The following is a 12,053-nucleotide window of genomic DNA, read 5'->3' as shown; positions in this document are numbered from 1 at the left end:
CTTTCGAACTGCTAGGTTGGCAGGAGCAGGGACTGAGCAATGGGAGCTCACCCCATCGCGGGGATTCAAACCGCCGACCTTCTGATCGGCAAGTCCTAGGCTCTGTGGTTCAGGTTCTTCCCCATCTTACAAATAGCTGCTGATACACAGCTGTACCTTGGTTTTCAAACAGAATGCATTCCGGAAGTCTGTGGTTTAACCCACAGCGCCACCCGCGTCCCTTTGCAAATATAGTTGCTGAGCAGGTACCTTCAAACTGATAGAGAGCCACACAGGTGCCTATGGGAGACGTCAACTCCTCCTCAAAGTCGTCATCAAACTCGGTGTAGATGGGCTGGTTGAGTGTGTCCTGGTTCTCATCGGAGTGGGTGGTGTTGAGGCTGCAAGGGGAAGGGAGAAAAGAGAGTGAAGCTGGTTCTCTCTCCAGCACTGGAATCAAAGCAAGTCAAGGAACCAGGGCCGCTGGGCTCTCCCGCAAGAGCTTCCCTTAGACAAATGCTTCCCTCCGATATTCAGGACCTCCGTATTTATGCTGCACCGCAAATGGCAATTACTGAATCTGACCAAAAGCCAGGAGGGTCAGTACCAGTTAATGGGATGGAGGTGGGAGAAAAACCAAAGAATCGGAAGGGAGAGAAAAAGAAATGTTCTCCTTACCAGAAAGCAAACGATCCCTTCCCTGGCCCAAAAGGTAGGACGATACAGCTGCTAACCTACACAAATCTACCTATTGAATTCAGGGTCATAATGCACCAATAAAGCAGATGCACTCTACAGAGGATAAGGCGCAGCTCACGCAAGTGAGCCAAGCCACTTTCCGCAGGGGGTCATTGTCCATTTAAGCTCTGAGAAAACTCGACCTTAAACGAACATCAAATAGGAGATGGTTATATTTGCACGTAGCCACCAACTGACTTCTGTGAATGGGTCATGGAATCGTAGAATTGGAAAGGGCACCAAGAGTAATCTAGTCCAACCCCCTGAAACGCAGCGTCACTCATGTTTTGCATAGAAGCGTGACCCATTCACCTCCGTCTTTTGTTCTCATGGCCCCACTATTTTAAACCCTTTTCCTTCTCTTTAAAAGTTTTTGTGTGGTGGTAGCTGGGGGTTGTTCCCTCATGCATGTGCAGAGGGCTTTGCTGCTTTCTTCTGACAACTTGGGTTATTTTGAGTCCAAGCAACCACCCTGCTGGGGACTGGACAGGACTGGGGTTTTTATTATTTTTTATTCTGTAGGTCCTGTCTTCTTCTACTGATCTCTGTGAGTTCCAGGTTGCTTTCCAGTAAAAGCACTGCATTGCACACTGGAAAAAGCAACAGGCCTCAGACTAGGAAGAGACTCCGGGGCCTGGTGCAGGGGGACAATACCCTCAAAAAAGCAACGGACATCAGCCACAGCCACAGGCCAGGTCTCCACTGCTTCTAGGAACAGAAGCAACTGGACAATGTGTATTGACTTTTCTGCTGCTTCTCTCTCTAGCCTGTAATATCCAGGGCTTAGGGACAATTTCATGTCCCCGAAGTTAACTTTTAGATGGAGGTGGGGAGGGTCAAGCAACAAATGGAATACACCAAAAACTAGGTTTCAGTGGAAGAGTTAATGAGAACCTGTGATAAGGTGGTTGCAAATATGTGTACAGTGGTACCTTGGATCTCAAAGTTAATCTGTTCCGGGAGTCTGTTTGACTCCCGAAACCGTTCAAAAAGAAAACAAGGCACGGCTTCCAATTGGCCGCGGGAGCTTCCTGCACTCAAGCGGAAACCGCGTCAGAAGTTCGGCTTCCTAAAAATGTTTGCAACCTGGAACACTCACTTCCAGGTTTGCGGCGTTCGGGAGCCAATTTGTTTGGGAGCCAAGCCGTTTGAGTACCAAGGTACCATTGTACTGTATTGGCTTTTTCAGATTTGGATCTCTGCTTTAACCATGTTATTTACAATTCCTAATATTAATGGGGAAGGTCTTGAGACTCGCAGTGTGTAACAACTTTTAAAGACTTTTAAAACACATAATACACGAACCCTTAACTCATGTCAAAAATAATAATCCAATATGCTTGGGGGGTTATTGGTTTCCTTTTGTTTTCGATTATGTATTTTGTGTTGTTCTATATTGTGATTTCATCCTGTAAACTGCCCTGAGACCTGCGGGTACAGGGCAGTAGAGAAACTTAATTAAGTAATTAAAAATGAATCTGATGCTCAAGGAAGTTTTGAGGCCTTGGCTCCGTTCCAACGAGCAACTCAGCCCATGTAGCTCATGCCTACCTGCTGCCAAGCAGCAAGTTGCTCCACTGCAGCAAAGCAGCCCTTCCAGGGACTTGCAGAGAATCAAATGCCCCAAACCCTGGCTCATCTTCTGTTCATAAAAAAGAGGGCCCCTGCCACACCTGCTATGGGGCAGCCCGAAGTCCTGCACCTTGCCCTGCAAACCCAGCTCTCACCTGTCTTTGTCATGCGAGCAGTTATTGTTGTTCAGGGCGCTTGCATGATCCAAGTGGCGGTTGTAGCGTGTGACGCTATCGGGTCGGTTGCTCAACATCCTGCTCTCTGCATCTGCCAACCAAGCCTATAGAAGAAGAAGGGACACAGGTTAGGATTTCACTGCACAGGTAAAAGGTAAAGGACCCTTGGACAGTTAAGTCCAGTCAAAGGTGACTCTGGGGTTGTGGCACTCATCTCGCTTTCAGGCCGAGGGACTTGGCATTTGTCCACAGACAGCTTTCCGGGTCATGTGGCCAGCAGGACTAAACCGCTTCTGGTGCAATGGAACACTGTGACGGAAGCCAGAGCACATAGAAACACCATTAATCTTCCCGTCGCAGTGGTACCTATTTATCTACTCGCACTGGTGTGCTTTCAGACTGCTAGGTTGGCAGGAGCTGGGACAGAGCAACGGGAGCTCACCCCATCGCAGGGATTCGAACTGCCGACCTTCCGATCAGCAAGCCCAAGAGGCTCAGTGGTTTAGACCACAGCACCACCCGCATCCCTCATCTTCCCCACAGTGGTGCCTGGGCTGCTTGCACAGCTGTCCTGTCTGCTGTGGCTTTTTGAAGAATGAAAACGTGTGGATGGCCACAATGATCCACTGAAGAAAACAAGGTACTCTCCAATGTTTCATCCATCCCTGTTCTAATCAGGCTTCCACACACGACATTCAGGGCTACCTGAAGATGCTGTGATGCTCACAGTAGAAAATGGGGGAGAAAAAAGGACAGATTGCTCCTCCTCCTCCTCCCTCAGTGTAACTTGTCAGGAAGCTGCTCTGCGCAAATGTCATGGGAATGAATAGTAGCAGGGCTGCAGCTTTTGTCCCATCTAATGAGCAGTAATGTACAACCATACCTTGGTTTTCGAACAGCTTAGTTCATGAACAACTTGGAACTCGAACGCCGCAAACCTGGAAGGAGGTGTTCCGGTTTGCGAACTTTGGCTCAGAAGCCGAATGTCTGGAGTGGCTTCCGATTGCCTGCAAGACGCTACTGCAGCCAATCAGAAGCCGCATCTTGGTTTCCGAAAGTTTTGGAAGCCGAACGGACTTCCGGAACGCATTCTGTTTGAAAACCAAGGTACAGCTGTGTATCAGCAGCTATTTGTAAGATGGCGAAGAACCTGAACCACAGAGCCTAGGACTTACCGATCAGAAGGTCGGCGGTTTGAATCCCCGCGATAGGGTGAGCTCCCGTTGCTCGGTCCCTGCTCCTGCCCACCTAGCAGTTTGAAAGCACGTCAAAGTGCAAGTAGATAAATAGGTACCACTCCAGCGGGAAGGTAAACAGTGTTTCTGTGCGCTGCTCTGGTTCGCCAGAAGTGGCTTAGTCATGCTGGCCACATGACCTGGAAGCTGTACGCCGGCTCCCTCGGCCAGTAAAGCAAGATGAGCGCTGCAACCCCAGTCTGTCATGACTGGACCTAATGGTCAGGGGTCCCTTTACCTTTATCTAGTTCAGATCCAATAAATTGGGAACCACATCCAAGGCACTCTCAGCTGGCTCTTCACCTGGAAGATGTGCCAGCAGAGAACCCTCCCATTTTATCTCTGGCCTGGTCTGGGTGGCTTCTGTGCAGAGTGTGGATTCAGGCAGTGGATCTGGGCAAATGCCTGACCCTACCAATGTCTGGAGCCGATCACAAAATCACCTCCATCTCACACTTGCTAGGCACACTCCAATCTGTTAACAGGTCAGGTCTTTTGTTTATGGGCACCATTGTTGTTATAAGAGAACAAGGGAGGTGTTCACGGTGAGTTCCGGCGCCTCTTTCTCTAGAAGAATCACATCGGATATGGTGTGAAGCACAGTTTACAGGGCTACTGAAGAAGTGGGCAACTGGATCTGGCAGGCAGCTCATATCTCCACCCCCTCCAGTAGGCCAAATACAGCAGGTGGGTGGGATGGCTCATCTGCCCATCGCTGGAGCGACACTTTTTTGCCCTCACGGTTGAAATCAAATGGTGAGGGCAAATGTGCAGCTTGCAGAAGTGTCCCATTAGACCTGATGAACAATTGCAAACCTCTCTTGGTGGAAACCGGTCTCTCACCTGCTCCAGGTGGCCGTGACTTGCTTGAAACGGCCCTGTAGGCCCAATGAGGAGGTTCCCTAACCCTGGGTTACTGATATAAATGACAAATAAATTGCTGCCCGGGTCAGATCTACAAAAATAGAATTATGCCTAAACCTTAAAATTTGGGATACAGCTCTGGGTCAGCTGTGCCTGAGCCATACATGTGATGATTTATATAAGTGCAAGTAAGGAATCTGGAAAGTGCAAGAGAATTCCCCCCCTCCCCCTTTGCCTGCCAGTCTCTTACTTCACATTTCTGGACTTCTAGTCGCAACCTCTCAATGTTGCCCAGAGTCTCAGAGATCTTTGGCTCAAGGCTATTAGGGTCTCCCATCTGCGGCGTCTTCTGGTAAACATCCTTCATCTTATTTAAGGCATCCCTGAAAGAAAGGAGGAGGGCAAAACGTTCTGCGTTGTGAAGATACTCTAAAAAAGCAGGTTCATAAAATCAGGAATCCATGGGGTTGGCTGCCTTGCATTACCCAACAGGGCCATTGAGGTACTCTTAACCTTCTGTGTCGTCCGAAAGCAAAAAGATTCATTCGTTTTTCCAGAGGGGTAGCTACGCGTGCTATTTTTGCTGCAAAATACTAGAGCCGCGAGGCACCACAACGACAAATGCATTACAACTATTATAGCTTTCCTGGGCTAGAGTCCACCATCAGATGCATGATTGTAATCCTAAATATAGGCAGCGTCCTCATTTGCCTATCATGATAAGCCACCATGGTTTAAACTGTGAACATGCCTTTTCCTGCAAACATGGCACACCCCTTCCCTCTCGTTTGCATGGCACAAACAAGCCACACTGCGACTTTGTGGATCATCTGATTCTAGAAAGTGGCTTGCTTGTTTCAAAGAACTATGGGCGGTAAGCCAGAAACACGCTAAGAGTGGATTAAATTTAATGATTACTTAGTTAAATATGTTAAGTTAAATTAACTGAAAACAGCTTGCAGATACTTAACTGGCTTAGGATTTTATTTATGTTAAGTGATGAATTAATATGTTTAATTTCATAATGTGAAGATCTAAGGATGTTAATGTTTAAGTTAAACTGTGATTTGGAAAACTGTTAAAAGGATATGCAATGAAATCCAACCAAGGGGAAGCGAGGAAGTCACTTAACAATGTTAATAAGTGTAATTTTCAATAAGGCTATGATTTATGTTTGTCTTATGTGTTTGTTTGTTTATAATGTTGTGAAAACCAATAAATATTTTTTGGAAAAACAAAACAAAACAAAAAACAGAAACACGCTAAGAACAAACCTCGGTTCATTTCTGGCTTTCTGTTCATGGTTTTCTTGCAACAAACAAATAATGGCCAGGGTTTGGGTGATGCAGTGAGTGGTTGGGGTGGGGCCGGGCAGGGGGGAGAAACCACATGGCAAGGGAGAGGCACGCTCACGATTCAACAATGGTTTAAGACACTAGACCGTGGCTAATCATGACATGCAAACCAGGGCAGCGAGGTCAGAAGGAAATGAAGGGCATAATCTACAGAGGAAGCTTAAGCTCAAACAATGATTTCCAGAGTCTGATCCAGCAAATGGCAGCAAAAATTACGACGGTATCTTTCAGCACCGTAAAAGACTAAACAAATTTATGACGGCATTAATTTTCATGGTTCATAGAACTGTAGAGTTGGGAGGGCCCCTGAGGGTCATCCAGTCCAACCCCCTGCAATGCAGGAATCTAATAATAATAATAATAATAATAATAATAATAATAATAATAATAATAATAATTTATTATTTATACCCCACCCATCTGGCTGGGTTTCCCCAGTCACTCTAGGCGGCTCCTAATTTAGAATATTAAAAACACGATAAAACATCAAACATTAAAAACTTCTCTAAAAAGGGCTGCCTTCAGATGTCTTCTAAAAGCCAGGTAGTTGTTTATTTCCTTGACATCTGGTGGGAGGGCGTTCCACAGGGCAGGCGCCACCACCGAGAAGGCCCTCCACAAAAAGCATCCATGATATCACATTTCATACGATTAAGGATTTCTACGCAAAAGCAAAATAATGACAAATTTTGCACAGCCTTAAAACCCCTATGGTTATTTATTTATTTTCTATGTCACCCTTAATCTGAGGATCACAGGGCAGTTTACAATAGAAAAACACAAAAAAATATTTATCCTAGTAACCAGGGCTATTTTTCAGGGGTTATTCAAGGGTACACAGTACTGGCACACACCTCTCTTTCTCTCTCAGTGTCGCACTTACTGTAACTACTGTAACCTATTTTTCTAGGGGGAAAGGCACTGATAGTAACAAACTAACCAAAAATAAGCAGTTTGAAAGGCCTTGGATTGCTTGATCAGCTAAAGGCATGGGAGAAAAAAGTATGTTTCGCCCAGCTAGGCGAGCATCCCTGGGGAGAGCATCCCACAAACAGGGAGCCACTGCAGAAAAGGCCTTGCTCCCATGTTGCCACCCTCCAGACTTAGCGTGGGGGAGGCACGCAAAGAAGGGCCCCATAGGATGGTCTCAGGGTCCAGCTATGTTCATATGGGGAGAGGCGGTCTTGGAGACCCTGAGCCTTCTAAAGCCTTGTAGGTCAAAACCAGAACTCTGAATAGGGCCTGGAAACTGATGGGCAGCCAGTGCAGTCAGGCCAGGATCCTGCCCTATGACAGATAGCAACCGACAAGCAATGAACTTTTTGGCCTTTTACCAAGTTAAGTGTTCTCAGCGGACCCCGCCTGGCTGTTTGGAAAAGACCGATGAGGTAGTGGCCTTTTTGAATTAAAAACTATAGGTATTTACTTAGAAGTAAGTCCCTTTGAACTCAATGAATTCTAAGCACTACAGTAAGAGAGGGAGTAAAACTGCTTGGGCTAAGCCTAGTGTCGGTAACACTGAAGGCTAGATTGTTCATGGATATTATAAACCATTATTAACTATCAAGTTTAATTACAGATTTTGAAAAGATTCAAATACTGAAATCTCAATATATGTATTTTTTTAAAACTGCCAAGAGCTAATTTTAAGCACCACTTAGACCACATAAATCCCATCTTAAGAGCCTAACAAGCGAAAAGGATGGTGGTTTTCGGTTTCTGACCTCTGATCTAGTTCTTTCTGCAGCTCCCGATTTCTTTCTTCAATCTTCTGCTGGAGCTTTTTTCTCCTCTGTTCTGGAGGCAGATGGCTAAAGTCCTCCGTGATCACAGTCTGGCAGCAGGAAAAGACACACACGTGAATGGGATTGGTGCCCTTCAGGCGCCTCTATGCGCATTGCCCTACTGACCCCAACACCTGCCTCTTCCCTTGTCCACCTAATCTGTCCAGCCCATCTGTGGTTTAGGGCACATCATTTAGCACAGCCCCAGGCACAGAAAGGACCACCGACAGCTTGCAGGCAGCAATGATCCCAGGGCCTAAAGAAGGGGTCAGCAAACTAAGGCCTGCAGGTCGGATCAGGCCCAATGGCCTTCAGGATCCAGCCCGCGGACTGTCCGTGGATCAGCGTGGGGGTTCTGTTCCTTCGGGCTGCGCCATTTCCCCCCTGCGCCATTCCATTTTCCCCACTCACACACCGTGGCGCCACCTTCAGGCTTCTCCCTGCCCTGCCTAGAGGAGGAAGGGGGCTGGACTGAGCTAGATGAGCGCCATTTTAAGCAGCCCTCTCTGGAGCCAGCCCTTTCGTGCTGCTCATCTTCCCTCCACTGCTGCCACCGCTGCCCTGCTGCTCCTGTGGGCCAGAGAGCAGAGTGGATGAGCTCGCTCTGCCCACCCACGAGAAGCAGCAGCGGTAGTAGTGGTGGCAGCAGTGGCAGTCGCTGGGAAGGTAAGCGCAACAGCTGGGAGTGGAGAGGACTACTTGCCCCCCTCGCCTCTTCTTCCAGCCCCCCAGTGCCACTTCTCTGGCCCGCCACAAAGTCTGAAGGACAGTGGACCGGCCCATGGCTAAAAAAATTTGCTGACCGCTGCCCTAAAGCCTCACAGGGCCTGCTGCAGCAGATCTTTCTTGCCCTACCCAGTGTTAGGATACTGATATTCCATTCCACCTTAATACAGATGTGTAGATTGTTGTGTGTCACATGCCAGAATACACACCAGCACAGCACAGCTTGCTGGGAATTTGCGTTTGTGTATAGCTTTTGCTTATGCTGTTTGCTTAGACACGAAGGGGAGCAGACATGTTTTTCCTCTGTCCTGATGCTCAATAAAATGCCTGTAAATACGCTTTAAAAAGGTAAAGGGACCCCTGAACATTAGGTCCAGTCGTGGCCGACTCTGGGGTTGTGGCGCTCATCTCACTTTATTGGCCGAGGGAGCCGGCGTGCAGCTTCCGGGTCATGTGGCCAGCATGACTAAGCCACTTCTGGCAAACCAGAGCAGCGCTTTGACGTGCTTTCAAACTGCTAGGTTGGCAGGAGCTGGGACCGAGCAACGGGAGCTCACCCCGTCGCAGGGATTCGAACCGCTGACCTTCCGATCAGCAAGTCCTAGGCTCTGTGGTTTAACCCACAGCGCCACCCACGTCCCTAAATACACTTTACACAGCTTCTAATCTGCCCTTCTGTTGCGAAGAGTTCTTATCTCTGCTGGCTTGCGTGCTCAGTTTCTGAAGGTTTCATGAAACTCGTGTCGCAGTTATAAGCTGATCCAAGGACCGGAGTTCGCCCGGCTGCCGGCCGGTGGGCTGGAGCCAGCTGGAGGCCTGCCAGTTGCCCCCGTTCCCTTGGACGCATCCCAACACCCAGCTCTACGTCTAGGGCACTAGGGCAGGTCCACTAGAAATAACCAACAGTGCTTTTGAACATTCAAAGAACTTCATAGCATTATTTCAACAGTTTTTATGGCAAACCTGTAAGCTAGACCACTTGTACCTTTCCCCTCCGTGGGGTGAAAGTGACTGGGGAGTGACTTGGGACAGGAAAAGTGGAAAGGAATAAGCCAACCCCTCCCCCACCTGTATGATCTTCCACTCCAAACTCCCGTCTTACCCCACAGCTTTGGAGGGCAAATAAATAAATTGGAAGGGGAAAACCTCACGCCACTAAGCAACACGTGTAGTTTGAGCATGAGTGGTGCATGGATTGCATAAGACCAATTAGTGAAGGCCAGGGTTAGATCCTGACTGGGGACTTCTTAGCACACAGCCAGGGTGAAAATGCAGCAGTCTTCTTTTCCACCCTTGTGTCATTCATTCTCTACTGTGCGCTGTAAGGGTCAGAACAGAGGGGCAACAGGCACCCTCACCAGATCTAGTCAGAAAAGCAAGCCAAGGCATCTATGACCTTGTTAGACAATGCAGATTATCACAGCCGGCTGTGAGCCCCTTCCAATTCCGTGATCCGCAGGTCTTTCTACAACAAGGGACCACAATCGGAGTCGCACCAAGGCTGAAAGACAATCTACCCTGGGGCTGCTTGGCAGTGACAGAGGCAAGGCAGGGAGTGTGTTTGCCTCCCTTCTACAGAGTGTAATTCGACTCAACTGCACAAATGGCCAGTTATTTGCTCCATAAGCGTCGTCTTCCAGCACACTTGCTCATTTGCTTTTGTGGTATAAATGTGGCCTGAATTGTGCAGACTGATTGATAAGAACTGATGGGCTTTGCTTTGGGAAGAAGGGTGCCTTCCGATTTCTCCCACCACCTAAGCTTGTAACAAGTTCCCAAGTAAAAGCCACCTTATCTGAGCCCCGAAGAAATACAGCAACTAAACCCTTGTCTTCCTCCCACTTTTACCATGAACTGCTTTGGCATGATTTCGTGGAAGCGTGCATAAGAATGCTTTAGGTGTGTAAGATTCGAAAGTGCAAGTCTTTGAAACTACATTCATGCGTGGACTACGACTGCCAGTTCATTGGAGCTAAAACTAGTTCTTGTTTGGGTCTGTGCAAATAAAATATAATAATAATAATAAGGCACAGCTAAAAAGTCAATAACCCAAATCTCAGGCAAGCTATCGCCTGAAGTCACTTGTACTAGTATCTGAGCTCAATGGACCTCATTGCGCTTGCAAGACTCCATGTATCAGAGGCTCTATGGGTCAGAATGGAAGAGGGAGGGGCAATATCTGTCTTTAAGACATTTTATAGGTGTATGTCAGACCTGAGGTCAAGAAAGCAGCATAACCAGCTGCACCAAAAACAGACAATGGATAGACTGACTGCATATTCAAATTTGAAATGTCTCTTTTCCATATTCAGTGTATTGGCAAACAGTGGCTGCTTTGAAACGAATAGGTGATCTAGGATTCTGGCTTTTTAAAAAGTGTCTTCTCAGCACCAAAACTACAACTGGCAGGCAGCTGCCTTTGGAAGCAGGAGGCACGTGATGCTGGTTTAGCAAAGAGCAATTGTCCACTTACCCCCCGTTTGAGGCTGCGGAAGGACGTGATGCGGGGTTTGACTGTCTTATTGATCTCGTTCAAACAGTAAGACAGGGGGTCACGGGTGAATTTGGGGGATGGAGGTCCATTGATGGCAGATGAGGAAGGGGAAGAAGTGGAGGAGGAAGGGCAACTTAAGGGAGAGAGGGGAGGGGGTGGAAGCTAGCGACAGACAAGGGTCGTGAACAGGAAACGAAACACAAAAGAATGGAGAAAACTCTGTAAGAAAATAAAAAGGCACACAGAGACACACACATACAAAAAAAACCCCACCCCCAAAACACAACAACAACAAAAATTACAGTACATTCCATCTATACGGTACATTCTTACAATGGAGAGCAACACGTTGGCCAAACGTTTTTAGAAACCATTTGCCCTGAGAAGCAATGGCTAAGTTCTCCTACCTCAACCACCTGACAAGACAACAAATAGCAATCCAGTGTGCCCAATATAACAGGAATGCACTGTAATAAAAGCCCCACCACCAAGAATACATGGGGAAGTGGGGGGGGGGAGAGGCAGGAGGCAACAGCACAAGATGTAGAGCAACACTTCACCACCACGGACAGTATGAAAAAGAGAGAGGGAGTTGCAGAGTCATGCCAAGATGCAAAGCTCGCTTTCTGTGTAGCCATCTCATTCAAACATGTCCTTAGATATTGCCCCCCCCTCCTGAAATTCCTGGTCACTGATCCCATGATTTAAGGGCTGGCCCTAAACTGCAATACCATGGGAGGATGAGGTTTGAAGGGATGGGGCACAATATTGTTGTTGTTTAGTCGTGTCCGACTCTTCATGACCCCATGGACCAGAGCACGCCAGGCTTCCACTGCCTCCCGCAGTTTGGTCAAACTCATGCTGGTAGCTTCCAGAACACTGTCCAACCATCTCGCCCTCTGTCGTCCCCTTCTCCTTGTGCCCTCCATCTTTCCCAACATCAGGGTCTTTTCCAGGGAGTCTTCTCTTCTCATGAGGTGGCCAAAGTATTGGAGCCTCAGCTTCAGGATCTGTCCTTCCAGTGAGCACTCAGGGCTGATTTCCTTAAGAATGGATAGGCTTGATCTTCTTGCAGTCCATGGGACTCTCAAGAGTCTCCTCCAGCACCATAATTCAAAAGCATCAATTCT

At 47.7% G+C, this 12,053-nt stretch overlaps 1 protein-coding gene across 2 annotated transcripts in view; it reads right to left on the bottom strand.

Annotated features, from left to right (window-relative positions):
- The window catches only part of TRIP10 (thyroid hormone receptor interactor 10), an 88,394-nt gene that overhangs the window by 3,256 nt on the left and 73,085 nt on the right, over window positions 1–12,053 (bottom strand). Inside the window, exons 10-14 of one of the 2 annotated variants that reach the window (XM_081175866.1) lie at window positions 10,903–11,085; window positions 7,644–7,753; window positions 4,815–4,947; window positions 2,445–2,569; window positions 250–380 (exon numbers count right to left, since the gene is read on the bottom strand). In XM_081175866.1, the coding sequence (XP_081031992.1) occupies window positions 250–380; window positions 2,445–2,569; window positions 4,815–4,947; window positions 7,644–7,753; window positions 10,903–11,085 (682 nt within the window). The remainder of the gene's footprint in view (window positions 1–249; window positions 381–2,444; window positions 2,570–4,814; window positions 4,948–7,643; window positions 7,754–10,902; window positions 11,086–12,053) is intronic. The other variant, XM_081175867.1, reaches the window with a different exon arrangement.

This window comes from Podarcis bocagei (genome assembly GCF_964188305.1).
Source record: "Podarcis bocagei genome assembly, chromosome: 17".
Classification (NCBI taxonomy): domain Eukaryota; kingdom Metazoa; phylum Chordata; class Lepidosauria; order Squamata; family Lacertidae; genus Podarcis; species Podarcis bocagei.
The sequence above is the reverse complement of the archived record's forward strand: the minus strand, read 5'-3'. Positions and strand labels throughout refer to the sequence as shown.